The sequence below is a fragment of the Dermacentor variabilis genome, unplaced genomic scaffold (genome assembly GCF_050947875.1).
Source record: "Dermacentor variabilis isolate Ectoservices unplaced genomic scaffold, ASM5094787v1 scaffold_13, whole genome shotgun sequence".
In the NCBI taxonomy this organism is placed as follows: domain Eukaryota; kingdom Metazoa; phylum Arthropoda; class Arachnida; order Ixodida; family Ixodidae; genus Dermacentor; species Dermacentor variabilis.
Genome location: NW_027460291.1, coordinates 37,839,843 through 37,861,829, shown reverse-complemented (window position 1 = coordinate 37,861,829; position 21,987 = coordinate 37,839,843). Strand labels below are relative to the sequence as shown.

The 21,987-nt window shown below is 48.1% G+C and overlaps 1 protein-coding gene and 1 long non-coding RNA gene across 3 annotated transcripts in view; both read left to right on the top strand.

Annotated features, from left to right (window-relative positions):
* Positions 1 to 21,987, top strand: part of LOC142566750 (uncharacterized) — a 236,986-nt gene that overhangs the window by 175,528 nt on the left and 39,471 nt on the right. For both annotated transcript variants that reach the window (XM_075677631.1, XM_075677632.1), the window contains exons 3-4: positions 17,119 to 17,275; positions 21,126 to 21,293. In XM_075677631.1, the coding sequence (XP_075533746.1) occupies positions 17,155 to 17,275; positions 21,126 to 21,293 (289 nt within the window). In that variant the 5' untranslated portion in view covers positions 17,119 to 17,154. The remainder of the gene's footprint in view (positions 1 to 17,118; positions 17,276 to 21,125; positions 21,294 to 21,987) is intronic.
* LOC142566680 (uncharacterized) lies at positions 6,743 to 10,229 on the top strand. The gene is made up of 3 exons (XR_012825094.1): positions 6,743 to 7,198; positions 8,950 to 9,159; positions 9,990 to 10,229. It is a non-coding gene; the product is annotated as an uncharacterized LOC142566680 (long non-coding RNA).

Here is a 21,987-nt window from a genome sequence, read left to right as displayed (position 1 = left end):
CGGAAATAATCAGAAGAATAAGAATGGGCTGGAGTGCGTTTGGCAGGCATTCCCAAATCATGAACAGCAGGTTGCCGTTATCCCTCAAGAGAAAAGTATATAATAGCTGTGTCTTACCAGTACTCACCTACGGGGCAGAAACCTGGAGGCTTACGAAAAGGGTTCTACTCAAATTGAGGACGACACAACGAGCTATGGAAAGAAGAATGATAGGTGTAACGTTAAGGGATAAGAAAAGAGCAGATTGGGTGAGGGAACAAACGCGAGTTAATGACATCTTAGTTGAAATCAAGAAAAAGAAATGGGCATGGGCAGGACATGTAATGAGGAGGAAAGATAACCGATGGTCATTAAGGGTTACGGACTGGATCCCAAGGGAAGGGAAGCGTAGCAGGGGGCGGCAGAAAGTCAGGTGGGCGGATGAGATTAAGAAGTTTGCAGGGACGGCATGGCCACAATTAGTACATGACCGGGGTTGTGGGAGAAGTATGGGAGAGGCCTTTGCCCTGCAGTGGGTGTAACCAGGCTGATGATGATGATGATGATGATGATGATGAATGGCAAAGGTGCCACATGAGAGCATTTGCAAGAAATAAATACTTCACTACATTTTTCTATGGTTGTCATAGTGTCTGATCACAAATTTGACCACCGAAATTGCTTGCGCGCGGGCAGCGTCATAGAGGCACTTGCCGTGCGATCGATGTTTTGGCTGTATTACTGGCCGGCCCGTGGTTTACGTGCCAAAAACCACGATCTTATCATGAGGAACGCCGTGGTGGGGGACTCCGGTATAATTTTGACCACCTGGGTTTCTTTAGCGTGCAGCCGTTGCATGGGACACGGGAGCTTTTGCGTTTCGCCCCCATCGAAATGCGGGCGCGGCGGCCGGGATTTGATTCCGCGACCTCGTGCTTAGCATTATAAGCAGCCACGACGGGTCGTGCAGCACTGCGCTTAACGCGAGTTCTGGAGCTCGGGCTAAAACAGAAACCGCGGTTTGACGCCGCGTGCACAATTAAGCATCTGGCGTTCCGATCGCTACTAGCTCCGAGTAGCGAGGGCACGCAGCTTCGATAAGGTTCGCGTTTCTCCCGCGTACACAAACGCGCGACTCAGTTTCGTCGCGCAGCTCCTCTCTCGGGCCGGCCGTCCAGTCGCAGGGCCGTCTGGCACGTCGCACCTGCAGTCATGCGGACTTATTAGCCAGACAAGTGACCCAGAATGTGGCGGACAACGAGAACCTCCTTGCTCGCATTGCGCAGGCGCGGCTGAGCAGGTCGCACACCGAGGCGCGCTGTGGAAGGAGCGTTGCTCGTCTCGCCGCTCCGAGGCTCGCACCGAGGCGCACGTCTCATTAGCATTAAAAAAAGACGCGCTCTTTATTTCCCCGGCTACTTGACGCTCTCTTTTTTCCGCGTCTGCCCGGATGAGGATTTTAGAATCGCGCGCCACCCGGAGCGCCGCGGGTGGCGCCACTGCGATACACGCGCGTGGACGCGGCTCGCGCTCGGCCGAGGGCCCAGATTTGTTTCTCGGACGCGAGAAGGTTGCGGGTCTTTTGTGCTTGGAAGGGCTCGTGTTGTTGCCTTCTTTCCCTTTTCTCGGCCTAGGAGGGGGTGCGTGCGATCTAACACGCGAGACCAAGTATTCTTCCATCGTCCATAGTCCCTGAAAATCAGGCAGACGATGGCTGCGGGACGCCCCAGGAAGCGCTTGTATCAGCTCAGCTTTTAAGCAAAAGACGCCTAACACGACGTGGTGCTCGATATGCACGTGCGATGCGTCTGAAAGAAGGTTGTACAATGATGAAGGTTGTGGCATCTTGAGCTTTATTTGCCCGGTTTTAAACGTGTCGGGCAAGGCCAGAAGGACACGCCATCTGGACGGTTCGAGCACGTGAGCGCAAGCAATGTAACTGGTGCGGTAAAAAAGTGCTATACTTTTGACCAATAATCAGACGATGGTGTTTATAGGCAGAATTATTTCGGGCGTATCCAACTGAAGTGGCGCGCCATTTTTCCGTTGAAGCTAGTCATCTACAGTGATTATACATTACCATTTGCCTGCGACACCACTATAACAGGATGCCGGGCATGCCTCCGTCGCTCAGGCAGTACAGGTATACGGCGACAAAAAGATTTTCTTCTTCCCTGATGGGTTGCGCGTTGTTCCGTTTTCATGCAGAAAAAGAACATTACCTTTAATCCGGTGAATGCTTCTCTAAGGTGCCTCGTTGGGGCATGCATGAGCGGGCAAGGGAAGTTGCTGTGTGTATATGTGGCACCTCTGGCTTGGATGCACATTGTGCGGGCCGCTTGTTCGCAAAGGCGAACCAAAACCACGGCCGAACTCTTGAGGACTTCCGTTCGTGTAAGATGGTGTGAGAAGGCTGCTTGTCTCAGCATTCTTTATCATCTGACCTGGATTTTGGCCGGTGCACACGCAGTACGGGAAACCGACTCTGCAGCGTTCCCTGCATCCATGCATGGATGGTTGGTCGACCTTTCTCGGAAGACGAACAGCACAGTCGCCGAACGAGAGGTTAGCGGGTCGTTTCAAGGAGGAACCGCCCGCCAAGGCCTCGCTTTTCACGGAGGGCTCCGCTGCTTTTGCGGCGGCCAAGCGCGGAGAAGAGGAAACGCCTTTCGCCGCCGATATTCCGCCCTGCACGCGCGCGCTGTCCTCTCGGCTGCCTCCGTCAAGGCCCGCGAAGCCGTCTCTCCTGGAAGCGCCGGCTTCCATTTCAAGGGTCCGCCGTGAAAGGAACGCGCAAGGAAGCTCTGCGTCAGTTGGTCCGAATATACAAGGCGGGCATGTATGTCTGCAACCGTGTACGGCTACCCAGCGGGGGCCTACCACGTGCTTGCGACCGATCGTCAGCGGAGCCGAGGAACGACACCACGCTTCGAAGTTGGTGTGTACTGGTACAGGACCAGCACGCTGCCTTTATCTGCCGGTGCCAGTACAGCTGCTGGACATAGGCACGAGAATGTAACCGCCAATGAAGGACTGAATTCTCGGGTTTTACTTGCCAAAAGCACGATCTGATTATGAGGCACGCCGTTGTGGTGGACTGCGGAATAATTTATACCACCAGGGGTTCTTTAGCGCGCACACAGTGAACGAGACAGAGACGTTTCTTTTATTGCATTTCGCCCCCCCCCCCCATGGTAATGCGACCGCCGCGGGCGGGATTTGATCCCGCGACTACGTGCTTAGCAACGCAACACCATATGTCCTCTAAGCCACCGCGGCGTGTCAATAATCTTTCACTGTAGCAAATAAGCAGCGCGTAATAACGACGTAAGTGCCAATTAAAAAAGAAATACTATAGAATATGATAAATAAGAACAATGGTTACCATACAATAGTAAAAAATTTCCACCCATTAGGAAGGCCGACACTGTTGTAGAAGGTTCGCGATATTCCTTGCGAAACTTGTGGAGCAACAAAGTCGCGTTCGACTTATTGGAACGATTATGTACTCTGCGGCCGGTGTTCAGCGCACGAACATCTCGAAAATCCTGCTTGTCTCAGCATTCTCGATAATTGGACATTCATCCTGCATTCGCCGTCGTTGATTCCGCAGTTGCACATTTACTCGAAACTAAGTAATTAAAGGTTAATTAGAGAACATGGCTAACACGCCATTTAGTGACTACCACACGTTTGCACATCTCCGCCGCCGCTAATGAATAATGCTTTGCCCATAACAAGTATAATTGTTATCTCCGCTGCATTGTCGCAATTATTTGGCTTTTCGTGAAGTAGGTGGCATATAAATTGATGCCGACCTTACGTAATATTTTTATCACTCCTTTATAATTTATTTCGATAATTTCATTGCAGTTTTATGTTAAAAACTAGTGCTACCTCGTGCTAGAAGACAACGACGTACGTAGCGTGTGACTATCGTCTCTGCATGCTGCAGGGCGGCACCCATTCGTATAAGGTTTATTTTGGCAAATTACACTTCGGAAATACCAGGGATATCCGTCACGGAACAGCCCTCGAGTTTGGCGCAGACAGGAACAGGCTAACGAGCTACAATGAAATAACTAAGGCTTTCTATCTGGCGCGACGGCTTTTCCCTCCGCTTAGCAAGTTATGCAGAGCCCAAGCGACCGCCTGGCGGCAACTACAGCCTGATACTTATCCAAACCTGCTAGCATATCATAGATTATTCCCTGAGATCTATCACGACAGCACCTTAAAGGCCTGCGGTTTGAGCCTGCTGGGAATGCTCTGGGAATGTGAGGCAAAGACTGAAGGCATTAAGCCCGATGTTCTCTCGACGAGGTGGGCCGATGCCTTGCACAGCTCCACGCTCGCTGACCAAATCTGGGCCATCCAGCAGGCCCGCGAAGCGGCGACTAGGCAAGGCCTGGACGTCCCGACGTGGCAGACCTGAGCCCGGGCCATCAATCTGCAGGACACTCAATAAAAGTTTTTACCAACCAAATCAATCTTATTGTGAGTGGATGCTTGGTATAAGGCAGGCAAAAATATAACAAAAGCGAAACGCCCGTGGCGACGCCTCCCTTGAAGTTCCTGCACTAGCTCTTCGTGACGTCATCTCAATTAACACCGTTTGCACTGGAGCATTTCATTGGCTGTCGACAAATGCGTATTGTAGCGTACTCTAAAGGTACGGAAGACTGAACCTAACAAGTTTTTAGGACATTTGATGACGTTTTATTTACCAAAAAGTGGCCCGCACAGGCGAAGATACATTGGAATCCGTCACCTTATATTGACGTGCCGGCTCTGTGGTTCCGGCGGGAAATTCACAATAGGGACATTTGCCGTCATTTTGCTTTCTAGTAATCAACCGCTACGCGGAAACAAAATGAACATCGAGATGTGAAATTAAACGTTATTAGACTAAATTGATTTATAGCAGCTGTTCCCATACAAAAATGCTTCCTTACTTTCTTTAGAACTTTTATCAACTTCCTATCAACTTTAGTAACATCCTATTGACTTTTACTTTTTAGTAACGTTTGTCAAAAGAAAGTTGGTTGCTTCTTTTTTAACTTCAGTATGTAAAAAGAAAGTTACTAGAAAGTTAAGACACACTATTTTAACTTTTTAGAAACACCATTCAATAGGAAGTCAATAAAAATAATTATGTTCTTAAAGTACATAACCCAAGTTACAAAACACGCATGAATATTATTAAATAAAGTTATAATTATTCAGTGAACATGGCTGGTGCAAGACAGTCTTGTTTCATGCACAGGTGTAAATTTCCTCAATTTTCAATCAACTTTCTAGTAACACTGGTTACTAGAAAGTTGTTAAATATGATTTAGTGAGAAATGAACAGATAACATAATCTCAACTATAAATGAATATGCAAAGACTGGCTGCTTTAAAAAAATCCTTTTTTGCACAGTAACTGTTTTCCTAATTTTTAATCAACTTCCTAGTAACAGATGATAGTAGAATGTTCATAGAAAAAAAGTGCTTCTAATACCGGACGCTAAGAGGAAATATGGTCCCACCAATTCAACATGAGGGCACGTATTCTCGAAAACACAACAGCTAGCGCCATGGCAAGCGTGCATATGAGCGGTGATCATGAATTCGTGCTCAGTAGGTGTCAAAGAAGTCCGTAGGCTATGCACCATTGCAAGCAGACGGAGCTGCACAGACAGCGCGCTGATCGGCTCGTGTTCGCCAACCAAAGCGGGAGACACACGGTCCGATTCGGTGTCCGACCCGGCGTCCGACGCGCCGAAACGGCAGCCCGAATCGAGGTGTTTTGCCGTGCCGAAGCGCGGGAACGGACGACTGGCGAGATCGGGAGGCGCAACGCGAGGGCATTTCGCGGGCAGACATCACACACCGACCGTCTGAGCGAGGCCGCTCGCTTCGCTTGCACGTTTGCCCTTAGCAACGACTGCGTCGAGTAAACCAATTGTATTTAATTACGAACGACCTAATGTGTACAGTGTTAATTATTTTGGCAAAAATAAGCACTCTTCGACGAGCTCGGGCTGGATCGCAAGCGCCGTCGGCCGCAGCGTCCGCCTAGCTATGCCTACCGGCCCTATCGCTGCCTTTAGTGGAGCCGTCAGTGGACAAGGCGCCGTCGTGAAGTGTTCTGTCACTCGCAGGGCGATAATTTTATCGACAGTGTTCGCGTAAAGCGAAGCAGTGTTGTGCAGAGCTGTTTATATTGCGTTTCTCGACGTGGATATGAACTCAAGCTGGGGAGCTGGATGTGGGCGGAGCTCACGCGCCGCTCAATCGCCATGTGCACATTGCACATGTGCACGCAACGTGTGCCCCCCCCCCCCCCCCCCCCCGGAATCGCCGGAGCATGCAGCGCCGCACGTCGGATCGGACACCGAATCGTACCGCGTGTGTCTGTATAGCTCGCTCATGGTTCGGCTTAAGTCACTGCATATTTTTTATAAATAAGGAAGCCTACCTAGACACTGTAAACCCAACGATTGGGGCCTAAATGCCTGTCCGCCTCCCAGCTACGGCTTCCTTTGAGTGACAAAGTATGATCTCGAAGGCAGTGCTTTTGCAAGCTGCATGCACCTGAAGCAATTGCGAATCTTGAAGGCAACATCCTCTTCGTTTTTATTATATATACATTTCCTTAAACTTCGTATCACAAAGTACAATATACACACTTTTGGACCCAACAAATCTATTAAAAGACCCTACGAAATGTCATTAGGAAAAAACACGCAATTTTTTCATTTAAGATACATTTTTCTAAAAACCGCAGAGTGGCGCTACGGTAGTATTTGTTTGGTCGACACACCACGTTGGTTGTAGTGAATGCTCCTTGCATTTAGGTGGTCTTTGAGTTATATTTTAGAAGTGCCTAGACAAAATGTGCTCCTTGTCGTGTGCAGTAGCCATCCCGAACCCTCCGGACTCGTGTAACGCCATTAGTTCGCCGTGTGTTTCGAGCGATCCACCAGTGTCGACAGTGAGTGCCCTAGTACAGCGCCCGTCCGAGCTGCCTTTGTTCTGCCGAGCTGCCTCTGCCTGCCCGCGCTCTCGTGAAAAAGTCTGGTACTGGGGCTTCGAATCGTAGTGTATGGAAGACTGTTGAAGGTTGTGCTTTTGTGGAGCTGGAGTTCATCGGAAGTTCTAAAGTGCTTGCGCCAGAGAAACGTCGGTGCCTCTGTACCTGTTAGACGAAGGAGCGTTTGCCAAGTCTTGAAAGGTAAGCAAGTTTGGCGCTTGCGCGCATTCTTGAAGCTTATGATTTACGTAATGAGCGTTGTGTAACTAGCTAGAGCAAAGCGCTTTCCTATCGTATGTTAGCCATGTTGCTGTGCACATTTAGCAAGCAATTTCACGAAAGCTTCCTCTGATGTTACAGCGTACTTGCATTCTGCTACCCGCCTTGATTGCTATGCCTGAATGGGCACACAGTTATGAAAACACATTGAAAGTTGGTGTTCGTTCGGTAGTTTCCTGGCAAGAAGTTATTCGCTATATAGGCATTCCCGCAAGTACAGTACATCTGCAATGTATACGTCGATGTATCATGGTCTTCGCGCGTTGACACACGATTGCTATGTTTGACGCTTAAGCAGATAGAAGCTTGTATGAAGGTTTTTGTATGTATACAGTTCGGTTTGGAGGTCCGCGTCGCGAGAACCTGTGTGTATTTATGTTCTTGAGTGTCTTCGCGTATTTGTCTTCTATGTTACAAAGCGTATATAGGCCGATATTACAATAACGAGGTTTATTTTTAATCTAGACATTTCAGTCAGACGCCGGCCCTTAAGAAACACAGACCAACCAAATCTTAATAACGAGATGTCAGCTCTTGCAATCGTAGGTTACGGCAGTGCGTAATAATTTAAAGACTGCGATTCTATATCACTCTTCTCGCCCACCGCTAACGGCCGGCAGTTGCAGTACGTAGCACGGGCCGGGGCGTCGGTCAGACTACTAACGAATAGCGAAAAGGAATAGCATCGCTACAAAGTCGCGGTCTTTAAATTATTACGCAAATTTTGTGCACAATGAGATGTTATAAACACATCTTGCATGTACATGAAAAGAAAGTTTACAACAGAGATAACATATATGCATGGGCACATATATGTGTCAATAAAATACTCGAGCCTCTTTCTGCCTACAGGAAAAGAAGTTATGTCTCCTGGAGGGCATGGCTGCTTGCACTAATGAACCTCTAAGGGAAGGTTTTCTCTAATCCCTATTTTTGATATCTAAATGTTTATGTGACATGTCATGTACAAACTGCTTGCATCAATTTCTCATTGGGATGAGCTGTCTAAAATTTAATTTTCAGTAATAATTGGAATAATTAACTCCTTTCACCTGTCTTCTAATGACTATAAAGTTCTATGCTTCTACCTTGACAAACCTTTTATGAAATTAGTTTGATGAGGCCCAATATACAGGGCTTTCTAAATTGAAGGTATCAGTACCTATTAAACACTATGCTAACTATGAAAATGCTGCTCGTGTATGTGGTTTATTCGCTCTGTCAGACAAAATCTTTACACCCAAGTGCAGTCAGTAAATTGAAAACTGTATGTCTGCAAAGGGAAGTCAGAATTGTATGAGAAGACAACTGCATCTTGTTTGATAGTTCTCGAGCACAGCTTGGCCCAATACTCGATGAGGCTTGAAGCTTTCAATGTCTGCTAATCACTAAAACAGCACCAGATCTCACTCTGTCTCAAAGGGTGGCACACATTTGCTTAGTTCTAGGCAGATGCATGTCTTTCTTTCGCATTGAAGTTCCCAATACTTTCTAGTCTTACGTAAAAGTACACAGCTCAGTACAATGCATGTATGGTATACGTAAGGCTGCTTTGTTCTTTAAACCGAATCAACAAGAGCAGCTACTTCTGTTTTTGCAAACCTTACCCTATTTCCTAACCATTCCTTGATCATACGTGTATAAAATGAATCTGTGCTTGTATTGTTTCACAGGTAGACGTCGGTGGCGGTGTATATGTTGAAAAGGACCTGCTGAAGAGGCTGTGCCTGGATGCTAACAACTCTGGCTTTCACTTCGCGGAGGGCCTCCTTAAAGCCCCTTTTTCAATAGAAGACGTTGAAGGGAGGTGCTTCTTTGGGCGGCTGTCAAATGCCTTCCACAGAAGGATCCGTTGGATTCCAAGAAGGTCAACACCACACTAAGTATGTCTGTCACAAAGAAGCATCTTAATATTCTTTGTGCAGTTTTCAACAAAACTGCTTTCATGGCAATTTCAGTGCTATCTTAGGGTATACTCCTTTCTTTCCAGCTAAAATAGCTATTAACCTGATTATAATAGCATATTATAATGCAAGATTTGCCACCATAACTAGAAAATTGTCATTACTGTTGGCATATGTATTTTTGTGATAGAGGCCCTGGTCATATGAATGCACTGATAATATAATATCCTGTCTTGTGGAAAGCTAACATGTTTAGTAACAAGCTCGCTTTGACAATGTCTGCCTGCACAGCAAAGGCATTTTCTAATCTTGCTGTAGAACGTCCATAATGCCTGTTCAACTGCTTACATGTTGCTTGTATCATTTCGTGGTTCTTAAGTGCAACACAAAAGTCAACTCTTCTATGTACCTGTGCCCAAGCAAAGCTGTAGCACAGTTCTGAGTGGCACCTTGCCTTGCTAAGATAATTCACACATGAAACTTCCATGTACTGGTCACAATACGAATATCGAAGTTCATTAAACTGAAGTTGATTTACAGCTTTTGTTTGTAGATGACAATTGGTATGATAGAGCTTATGTGTCATGCATCTGTTGGTGTTACGCACATTCATCACGCTCCCAGCTCTAATGCAGTAATTCAGTCATTTCATGCATTTTAGGACTTTGCAAAAAACAGGTGGAGATGTTTAGAGCTCACAGGGTTGAAAACTTGTCTTGTGCACTTCCTTTTTAAGAAACAGATGCATGGTGTGTTGCAATGTCACTGTAGCAAAACTAATATATTGCCTTTTTTCTTCTCTTTTCTAGACTACATAACGCAACATTTCAGCCTACTTCCAGGGCAGCTGGAGAACTCGTCCTCATTACTAGCCCGGGGATATTAAATGGATATGTTCAAGCACAAATGTAAACCTGTCTTCTTCTGTTGCATGTCACACCTAGCCACTTGGCAATCGCTATTCGCCACAAACAGATAGTTGACAGGATGTTACTAGCAAGTCGTTAGGATATATAAAGGTGGTTAATAAATAGTCGCTGCACAGCTTTTAGGAAGTACATAAAGATTTTATTCAGAGATAATTAAAGCTTATTTTTGCAATATATAATTGCAAAAGTAATTACCTCTGAATAAAATTTTTATGTACTTTCTAAAAACTGTGAAGCGACTTTTTATTAACCACCTTTATACATCCTAACGACTTCCTAGTAACATCCTGTCAACTATTTGTCTGTGGCGAATAGTCGACAGGATGTTACTAGCATGTTGTTAGGATGTATAAAGGTAGTCAATAAAAAGTCGCTTCACAGTTGACACTTTCTACCGACATAAGATAATAAGCAGTCGGTAAGAATTCTATCGACATTTTATATCTATACTTTCAATTCAATATCGGTGGCCAATAGTCGGTAGGAGGTTACTAGGAAGTTGTTACGGTGTCTAAAGACGGTTTATAGAATGTCGATAGGTTCTAGTAACATTTGTCTAAAGACGGTTTATAAAATGTTACTAAAAATTTTTGTAAGAAATAGTGGTGTCCCTTTGAGAAAGGCCTCCTCAGACTTATAATGTGAAAAAAAAAAAAAACGCTCGCTTGAGTAATGCTCAAGTTCACACGGTTTGACAGCGTAATAGACTTGTTTTTCCCTTGAATTAATTGCGACCCATCTCGCGGGTTCGAGAAGAGACACGCATCTGTGAGGGGCCGTTCAGTGAGATGCGGACATTTCAGACACGCTGCGCGTGTTTCAACTCCCGAGAACACCGGGCTCACTTGTTCGTCAGCCTGTATAAAATGAATGACTGGGCATTGGTGTCGAGAGTCCATTAGGCAGTACAATGTGCCTCCTGTATTCTTGTTTAAGGTTTCGTGCACGATATAGGGTGACAGTGGTACACTGGCAACCGTGAACGTGCTCAGGTCGATAACCTCTGAGCGTTCTCAGGCGTCAGATTCCCGTTTCACCAAAACAAAGCCGTGCGAAGCAGCGCTGCGAGCGAGCACTCAATGACTTGCTGTTAAAAAAACTACAGGGAACAAACGGAGGATGCGTGTGTGTGCGCACGCCTAAAGCGCGTGTGCGCGCAGGCCATCTTCCAGCACTGAAAAGAACGTTACTACAAGTGTTGCCTTAAACGTCGCTGGCACTTGGTTTCTCTCCGTCGTATTTCCTGCTCGTCACCATGAGGTTGCTTCGTAGTCACTGAAGCATAGCCGGCTTGCCTTCGCAGCCGGAGCTACCGTTTAAACACATACGCCGGAATGACACGCCTATAATGGTCCCGAAAGTGAATGCCCTTCCCGCGAACCACTCACCTCGCCTTTCACCCTAGAGGCGACGGCCTTTCATTTCAGATACACGTTGTTTGAGGGCTCTTCCCACCGTCGTCCTAACAGCAACACGAACAGTGCCCGGAAGCGCCGACCTTGCGAGGCAAGGACGAAGAGAGGTCACGAGCACAGCACGGCGGGCGTCAGTGTCCTCCGCTCGTTGCGTCGCGAATGTTCCATCCCAGTCTAGTGATTCACGTGATGTGACAGCACTAGTCTTGTGTTTCGGTGTGATGGTGCTAGTGGAGCAGTTTTGCAGGCTGCATTTCTGTGAGGTCTATATATGAAAATGATTTAGGCCCCCTTACTTAAGTGCTGGTAGTACGGGCGCATAGACTCCAGAATTTACACTGTGTCCTCGTTACTTACAAAACTAGACTCCACACTGCTCACATTGCTTGCGAGGTGCTTCACTTTCGTGCCGCTTTCGAATAACGCGTGCACGGGCGTGATCGTTCACTCCGCAAACGCACGTGTACGTGTGGGGCGCGAAATGGGCGAGAAGTCCGAGTGCGAAGTTGGCTTCTTATCGCTCTGCACATGCTTGTGCGCGTAAGCAAGCGGGGCCGTTTTTTTCCTTCTTACGGCCGAAGCCGGAGCCAACGAAGCGTGCCGTGGTTGCCCATTACTCTGCGCCGGCTTTTGCTGAAGGGCGATCTTGTTTTGCCCCGCCGCTCGCTGGCCATCGCTTCACAGCGGCGGCCTCGAAGCCTGCGTGGACGCTGGCGTTTCGCGCGCCACACTGGGCGACGGGCGAAGTGCTAAAGCGTTCCACGACACGCGCCAGCGGCCACACGACGGTCGTTAATCACACGAACCGCCGCCGTCACTGCCTCGATCGCTGCGCGCGCAGCGCGGCGGCGGGCCGCATTCGATCCCATCGAGTGTCCTCCTGCGAGGGGCCGCGTTCGGCGCCGCGCGATCTTCGTGCATGCGAGGCGGTAATAGTCTCGTTTCTGTGCCCAGTCGAGACCTGCCTGAGTGTAAATTTACGTTAGCCAGCGGAGGTGTACTACTTTATGACTGAAGGTGGTGGAGAGTATGCGTATACGGCGGGTTCAAAGGTATGCGCATGCAACAGCGCGTTTGCGGGCACGTTTCAAACTTCCCGTCACATACGAATCTTTTGGATCGCTGGCAGCCAGAGTCGAACGCTTGACTTGATGTTATCATACGCCTCGGCGTTGAATTCACTGGAACGTGAGCTTGTAGCGTCAATATAATTCGAGTGCACGTTCATTGTGAGTAGTCGTACGACAGCAAGCAAACATATATTGATCACCGTGGAGCTGTGTCGTCGGGTTTCTCTATAAACCTGTCTGATTTTTCTTGCCCTGTTTTTTATCATTAAGTATAATGAAATCACCCATAAACACTTTTTTAAGGATCTATCTACTGTATTACTTTGGTCACAAAAAAGAAAATAGCTCATGGATCTGTTACGCATTGATCTTGAAAACTTAGTTTGGTAGCGTGAATAGAGAGGAAACGAAAACTCGGGAACGATGTATACATGGCCGCTGTACGGCGTCCACGCTACGTGGTTTGGCCTTTCAATCCGTGCTGCCAATATTTAGTTCTCAATCACTGCAGTTCCTTCAGCTGGTTTCATCGCCTGCGTAAAATTTCGCTCCGCGTTTACCCGTATCCAAGTGCAGGTTGTCTTATCGCCATGCTGCGCGCTCTGTCTGAAAGGGGGGGGGGGGGGATGACGCCAGCAATCGTGCAGCTTTAGTCTAATGCTCGAGAGAGCGGCGTAAGCGAACCAAAACAGCATGGGTACGAAGAAGGAATAGGAGCGACGTCCAACGACGTCCCAGCGGCAGGCTCGAGCGTTTCAGACAGGGGAAATTGGTTCCTCAATGGCCACGCTTGCAGTCGGTGCCGCATTACGTGGGGAGAGGAACGTTCCATGGCGAGCGACAGTGCGCGTTCGGGTAGATCATTGAGGCGCCGGTGGGCCCTTGCCGTGAGGTCAGCCCCGCTCTGGCGACCCGAGCAGATAGAAGCGGCAGTGAAGGTGAGCGTAGAAATAGAGGGGAACGGACAGAAGGCCGCAGAAATCCGGAGCACACGGAAGCAGTGGTCAACTACTGTCTCGTTCGGTCATTTTTGTTCCTCGTTTTCTTCCCCCTGCGCCTCGACTTCACCTCGTGCTCACCTGCCGTTCGCTTTCCTGCACAACTCTTCGCGGTGCGCCGACAAGGAAGCAGCGTCGCTGGACGCGGTCGGTCTGGACTAGTCGGCGCATTGGGAGCCGCATTTTTGGGGCCGGCGTAAATGATGCCGAAGGAGGCGACGGCGCCTATTTGTGGTTCGAGAAAATTGCGAGGGTTCGACAGAAGAGAAATGAAGATAAATCAGTGAGCGCTCCGCGCAGGGTGGAGCCGTCAATGCGCACTGCAAGCGCGGCTGCTTGGCGCACAGCGTGCCTGTTTCCCTGCGATATGCGGCGCGACACATTAACCCCTAACACCGATTCTGGTTTTGGGCGGAATGCGGCTGCCGTGGTCGTCGTCGAGGTTAAGCAGTTGACAGCCGAAACTATTCTACAAGATTAGCTGTGCTCTTGAGGCAATGACACGCGGTGTGGCAGTCAGGCCCGTCACCTTATTTCCAACAGCAGTGCTGCAGTGTTGACATGTCCATTTAATTTTAAGCTATATTAGATCATCATTTAGGCATAATGTTGCAGGTATGTGCAGTTTAAAGAAGCATCTTCAGCAAAAAGTAATAAACAATAAAGCTACTCAAAATGAAGCTTAGAATTGGAATTGCGTGTGTGGGGGGAGGGGGGGGGGCTACTATACCCTCGTTGAAATGAAAACACCAGATACGTGTATTGGTCATGATGCTATGTTGGCATTACCTAAGAAAGGCCTGGTCGTTCTTGCTAGCGGTGACGAATTGTTGTTGCTGACTTAACCTTCTGGCTAGCTTCTTCAAGAGCAGGCAGGTATTGTGCCCCTCGCGGGGGTTGTTGCTAGGATTCCATGTATTCAAAAAAGTGAGCGTGCACAAAAAAGTGAGCGTGCACCCATCCCGGAGAGAGTGACATCGCGGGCCGACCCGCTGCGGAGGTGAAGGAGGCGTCAAGCACTCCACCCCTAATGTTAATAATGAATAATAATTATCAATAAAGTAAACAAATCAACACGCTTTGTTCCATGTCCGTAGGTGTGCTGGAATCATTTGTGAACAGCACATGGACTCACGAGCACGAGACGTTGCCATATACGCAAAGGAAAAAATGTATGTACGAGCATACACCCTTGACTCTTGCGAGTCAAGGGTGCCACCGACTGTGGGGAGGAAAGATGTAATAGTGATATTCACTGTGCATAGTAAACATCCAGGCACACCGAAGCGGGATATCTCGAAGTCCGTGACCTCGCATTTTGCATAGGTCAGCCGTGATAACACTGCCCCTGTGGCCATCGTTGGAGATTTCAGTGTGGACATTTCAAAACCAGACAACAAATGGTTCACTCAGTTTGTGCTAGAAGAGTTTGGTTTGAAGCGCCACAAGTCACTCAACTACTTAACAACGGTCGTGTATAGATTTAACTTTGGCCAAGAATCTATGTAAAGTTCTAACCGAACCAATCAGGCATATCGCAGTAATCACAAAGCTGTCGTCACTACCATTACCAAATGATGAAAATCAATGCATGTACCTTATTTATTCCGCGCACTAGTCACAGGGTGTGGGGAAGCATATTCAATGCGTTTACTTTGTTGTCAACAGCCACAAAGAGCAGGCGACTCTGCCTGTTGAAGCGGTGCCGGTTTTGTGAAAGCGACAGTGCATTCTAAATGTTATTTTTATTATTATTTTATATTATTATAAAGCACTCTTTGTTTTCTGCTGTACTGTCAGGAACGTTGCTATGCATCACATTTACGACAGGTTAGTAGCGGCCGCGGAGCGCCAAGGAAAGACAATGCACTCAGGAATAATGGCCCTATATACGTTACGAGACAAGGTAATTCCTCCAAGGATTTAATTTACAAGTTGTTTCTCGTAACCTGAACCAAGGATTTAAAAAAAAAAAGTGCCTAACTGCAGTTGGGGGAAGCCAACGCCATGTGGTGTGTCGTCGTGTGGCGCTCCACAATATATATATATATATATATTTCATATACCGCATAAATAAACTGAGATCAATTCAAAATTTTTAATATTCTCTTTATGGCCAAGTGCGTTTCGTTACGTTGTGGAAGGGTTTTAGAAACGAGCGATCCAATTATGTTGTGGCAAGGTACATGCAGCGTGACGAATTTTTTCGGCGTTAAAAGAAAGCCCGCGAAATATGAAGTAAAACCACGTGACCGCGCTCATGCAGTCGCATGGTTGTCTACAGTCTCGTGGAGCCTCGGCGTCCGATACGTACACCACGCTCAGCAAACGAAACGCGCGCGATTGACGTGTTTGTCAAAGCGCGGTGTTCGCTTTCGCGATGGTCCAACTCCGTCTTACTTTCGTGCTTTGTTGGTCGGTTGATATAGCGTCGTCAACCCACGATAACTAAGCACTATGCGAGGTAAGCAAATACGTCTCATTGTCCAGCATGCCGGAGTTATTTTTGAACTCGCGAAGTTTTCTAACATGGTTTCATGTCTGTCTGTTCAGTGGTGCCGTACTGGCTTCGGCGTTGCGCTGCTGAGCCTGAGGTCGCGGTATAAAACCCCGGCCACGGCGGTCGCATTTCGATGGCGGCGAAACGCTAAAACGCCCGTGTACCGAGTATCGGGTGCACGTTAAAGAACCCCAGGTGCTCAAAATTAATCCGTAGTTCCCCCACTACGCCGTGCCTCATAATCATATTTATTTATTTATTTAAAGATACCTTACAGGCCCCTAGAGGCATTGTGTGTGCGGCGGGGGGGGGGGGAGCACACTCAAAGATTATACAATAATTAGAACACATATGTGAACACAAATAAAAAAAAAAACACAGTGTAAGAGATGCGCTGACATACAGTAATGAGCTGTTAAAGTTGTACAAAGGACAAACCGAATGCTTTTGAACGCGAGAAGTGAGTGAACAAGAAACTTTCACAAAGTAAAATATAATCAATAGAATTACAGAGTGAGCGGGACATATTTGGCTATAACAAAACAGTACTCACCCGCCGTGGTTGCTCAGTGGCTATGGTGTTTGACTGCTGAGCACGAGGTCGCGGAATCGAATCCCGGCCACAGCGGCCGCATTTCGATGGTGGCGAAATGCGAAAACACCCGTGTACTTAGATTTAGGCGCACGTTAAAGAGCCCCAGGTGGTCGAAATTTCCGGAGTCCTCCACTACGGCGTGCCTCATAATCAGAAAGTGGTTTTGGCACGTAAAACGCCACAATTTCATTTAAAACAGTACTTAACGGATAGTAGCACAATATTAACGGGAAACACAAGAAAGAAAATGACACGTTAGGTTATGTACACTTTGAAAACTATGTTGCTAGAAGATGCCGGATATTTTCCTGGTCACTCATAAGCGACGGCCTTAGGAAGATTCTTCCAAAAGCGAATGGCTCTTGGAAAAGCGGAGAAGTGGCGCGTAAAGCGCGTTTTATCTGTAAGACAACGCCTCGTCTTCTGCGCAGGCCCCAGAAGCTGCGGCCGCAGGAGGTGCCCGCGAGATGACGTCACTTTGCGGCGACCGACCGTCGGTGGACAGCTCGCTGAAAGCCTTCATGGCGGAACTTGTGCGAGCGCCATCTCCCGACAGCGCCTGCGAACAGGACGAGCCGTGGAGCCCACGTGAGTGGTGTCATTTACGCATTTTGTTATTGCATTGATCCTTTCGTTCACAGAATGCAATACAGTAGTAGTGTTGCCAGTAAAGACAGTTAACTTGGTGCATTGATCCAGATCCATAACGTAGAGGTGAGCACAGCACTTTTTCTTTCGGCACAACCGTCCTATTTCATCAAAGTGTACACACATTAATCAGGGAAAGGGAGAAAGTGATTGTAAATGATAGTAATACGCCCGGTGGTGGGCACAGAATTTCTAAAATAACTTAAGGAGAAGAATTGTGGCGCTGCTATCGTTGAGTTATAGTAGGAATGTTGATTATTACGCGTATTTGCCTGAGCTTCGTGCTTATGGTTTCAGACGTTCTTGTGGCTTTGGTTCACACGCTTTATCTGACTTTACTGACCTATATTTAGGAGCAATCCTATTTTTGTAAATGTAGAAGCGGTAACACTTTATTTGCATGCATAATCATTCAAAATTCCAGCATTTATAACGTAATATTTTGTTGAAAATTATCAACTTGCAGTCACATATCCATTCGAAGCGAGTAAGACGATGTTTAGGGGAACGTTTTGTTTTAGGCAGATCCACGTGCTAACCATCAGTTCCATTCCGGCTGAAAAGCCATCCTTGCCGCTCCGGTAGGCGGTAGTGCCACAGTTTCTTCTAGTAATTATTGTGGGAAGCTCTATGGCTGCGGGCACGTGAACAGTCTTAACGTGATAGCGTTAACGAGCGCGCGTTGCAGAAAATCCGGCCTTGGCGTCCAGTGTCCAGCGTCGGACGCCGTTTCTACAATAATTTTCGGACCACTCATACCCAGGCCCTTCAAGTGAAGCATGGAATTCACTGAACTAATTGAATTTCTCAACCTAAAATACGTGGAAAAACTACGACCTACACACAACCTACAGATATGATAGCTCTCGGATTGTAATTTGAATATACGAAAAACATAATTCTGTTACGCGAAAGCTCAAACCGACCCATTTTCCACCGTTTCTACAATGCACAGACCGGAGACGGAGTCCGCCATTTGCGCACGCCGGGCGCGTAAATATTTCGGGGTCCATGGAGCGGTTCGCCCGCTTCCTCAAAACACTTCAAGATGGCGCTCGCCTTCGCCTCATCGTAATGCCCTTCAAGTTTCCAAAAGTAGCGCCATTCTTAGATCTTTCCGCCACCCCTCTCTCCCCGACGTTTCCTCTTCCACGCCTCCTGTCGCCCCAGCCTCCTCCGCTCCTCCATTGGCCAATATGTGTCACGTGGACGCACGCGACGCGCTTTTGTATATTTTCTTCTCTCCAGCGCGCCCCGACTGCCATTGCCGGCCCATTGCGACAAAACTACGCGCAGACAGATTGATCGTTGGAGGTCGTGGGATGAAATCGCGGCCGCGTCGGCCGCATTTCGATGGGGGCGATATGCAAAGACGCCGGTGTCCCGTGCATTGGGGCACGTTAAAGAACCACAGCTGGTCAATATTAATCCGGAGTTCCCCATTACGGCGTGCCTTTTAATCAGATCGTGATTGTGGCTCGTAAAACCCACGAATCAATTTTTGGTCCTCTGTCTTGTGTGCCTTGGGTGTTCCAGTTAAAGCGACACTGCTTCCCTGCGAAAACTTACAACGCAAAAGAACACAGATGCACGTAGTATACAGATATAAAATTAGCACTTCAACATAAGTGATACTGTTGCTAATGGGGGGGGGATATATTTATTTTCGCAACCTCTGTCCAGTTGTCTCATCAAGTCCGTTCTCGCTATCAAAATCCATCCACTTGCACTGTAATAGATAAATAGAAAACTATTTCTCGTGCTGGTATGTTGCTCAAATTATGAATAATCTCTGCGTGTCAAAGCGTTGCTCATGGCTGCCAAAACCCGTGCATGAGCTACACACATCTGTAAAAGGCGCGAAGCAGAAGCGACCCTGTTGCTAGGCGTTGCTGGCCCCAGACAGTTAGAATCTCTCACGCGCCGGTCAAACAAAAGTATCCTGCAGGTACGCAAATGAACCGACAAAACCACGTAGACATACTTTCACGCAGTCAAAACCTGGAACTGCGGTAATTACGCGCGTGTTTGAGCAGACCGTATGCTTGTGTCGTGTTTCAGCAACACGAACACTCAACGTGCGGGCACTTTGCGTCTTAAATAATGGTCCTTTTTCTATATATTTGTGCAATTCCAACACGACATTATTAAGGCCAGTTACCGACTTACGAAGCAAAATCTCGCCTCAAAAAGTGCTCCGCAGGGCTCTAACCAACTTTTCCGCGGATTTTCTCCGGCAGCGTGTAAACCGTCGTCTGCTAAGGCAGAGTCAGCATAGGCGGCGCCACTGTCGAGGCCGCGCCTAGCGCGGGTGTGGGGCGGAGGAGGAGGGAAGTGGTTGGCGCTGGTTTTGAAGATTGCGGGGTTTTGCCGCATCGCGGCCCCTGCAAGAGGCCGCGTTTCGACCAGAAAGCCCGCCTTCGTTCATAACGTTCGCCGCGAGCGTTTCCCGGTAAACATTACGGTTACATACGCTGCAGTTGCCGGGAAGCGTGAGAAGCAGCCAGAGATCTTTGAATGCTATCGCGTTCCACTCTTAAAGGCGAAGCTTAAGCGTCCTTCAAATTTTTGCTTAGATTTCCGCAGTGATCAATATGCTACAGCTTCCCAGTTACGAAGTGTTGAGACTATAGTTCGGTTTCATTTCTTTCTTAAAGAGAAATCGCTGCTCAAATTCTAAATTTGAACAAAACAGAAAGAATAGCGGGTGCGACAGTGACAGGGCCTACTACAAAGGTATTAAACCAGACACGAGTTCTATGGGGCTGTCTTTTGTGTAGAGTATACAATCAGAGTGATCGTTTGGTTGATTTTGCTTTTGTAAATGTCGTCCTTGGGCATTGTTTTCTACAAAATGCACAAGAAACAGACTGAGACGCTGTGACAAGTGGCGCAGGTGTGCTTGCATTTACTCTTTGAGAACGTTGTAAAATCATATAATGTTGAGCCTCCCTAGACAGCCCGTGTATAGCTTAGCATGACAGTTTAGTGCGAGTGAGTTAATAGTAGAATAACTAATTTTATTCTTCCTACCGCTTCCTATACGACGTGGCCTGGCGTGATTGTGGGAATCAGCCAGGTATAGCTAGTGTACGACGCGCACATGCATAGGCCTGTCTTTTTTCCCAAGGAAAAATTCGCCTAACGTGAGGCGGGGCACAAGTTGTCGCGTTCGCGTAACTGCTCGCCACGCGTTCGTCGCCTGCAGTGTGCGGACGCATTCGGCACGCGAACGCGGCCAGCTTTTGCGCCGGCGGTCAGGCGAAGTAAACTGCGCAGTTTCTCGGAGAAAACTCATATCAGCAGCTCGCAATACAAGCGCTCTTATTGCTCGCAGAGGGATGGGGGGGGGGGGGGAGGTATTCCACTGGAATACGTGCGGAAGTCTATAGGCGCTTGTACTTAATGGCTCGACTTTCGCGGAGCATCAGAATGCACTAATGTCACGTACGCGTGTACTCCGAATCCTCTTACCACATTTTTGGGGTAGTGCACAATTTTGCTTTGGATGTGTTTTCTTTATTTTTCGACTCCTCGCCGTTGGCATTCTTGCTGCCGTCTATTGGGAACACATGTGTCTCACTCGAAGCGCGAGATATTGCTTTACATCTATTCCCATTTCGATAAACAGAGGGAGCGGTCGCCTTCGCGCGGCTTATTCTCGGGGAAATCACGTTTGCCCCCGCTCAGTCGATAGGTTCGCATTTAGTCGAGCCCGTAGCATGCCCGCAAGCGAGTCGCAAGCGTCACGTATCGCACGCGCACAACCGCGCGCGCTTCCCACGCGCAGTGGTGGCCGCCAAGCAGGGCGGTGCAACGGAGACATCCGGCTGCTCCGGAGACGACACGCAGAGCGAGTGCTCGGACGCCAGCAACCAGGCCACCTCCTCTTCGTCTGCGGCCCCGGGCGCCAACCGCTCCTCGGCCACGTCCGCTGACGACGAGTACGCCGGGGCGGGTGAGTGACTGCGCCAGTGACGCGTGGCACATTGTTTTGCCCGTGGCCGATTTTCATCGGATTGTCACTGCTAGCGAGTTATCGCCGGATGCTAGATGATGTATCCGAAATTTCTTGAATGATGTCGCCGATGCTTATAGCGTGTCGCCTCAAAGCAGATTACACGCGCGAAGCGAATAGGGTTGCGCGTCGCGGTGGCTACCCTCTGCGGTGGCTCAGTGGCGATGCCGTTTGTAAGCTGAGCACAAGGTTGCGAGTTCGATCCCGCCCGTGTTCCGGTGGCGTAGGAATACAAAAAAAATAAAAAACGCACTCGCGCACTGGCCTTAGGGTGCATGTATACGTTGAAGAAGCCCAGGTGGAGCAAATTAATTCGGAGCCTGCCACTGCGGCGCCCCTCGTCACTCGCTGCGCAGTTTGGTCAAAAGCCACACTAAGTTTTGTACAGTCTCGAATGTGCGCGAGCAGCAGCGATTAGTCTGGAATGTATGGTGACATACAAATGAAAATAAAAAGCCTACGGACTTGCAACACATGCTTACACAGTGAATACAGATTTCGACAGACTGCGCTCGCCGCTATCGTTGTGGTTTGAGTGTTGCTTGACTTTGTGCGCACATGTTGACCCAATAAATAGTCAAAATCTTAAATCAGTCATCGCCGTCACTACAACGTGACAATATTCTCTGAGCCA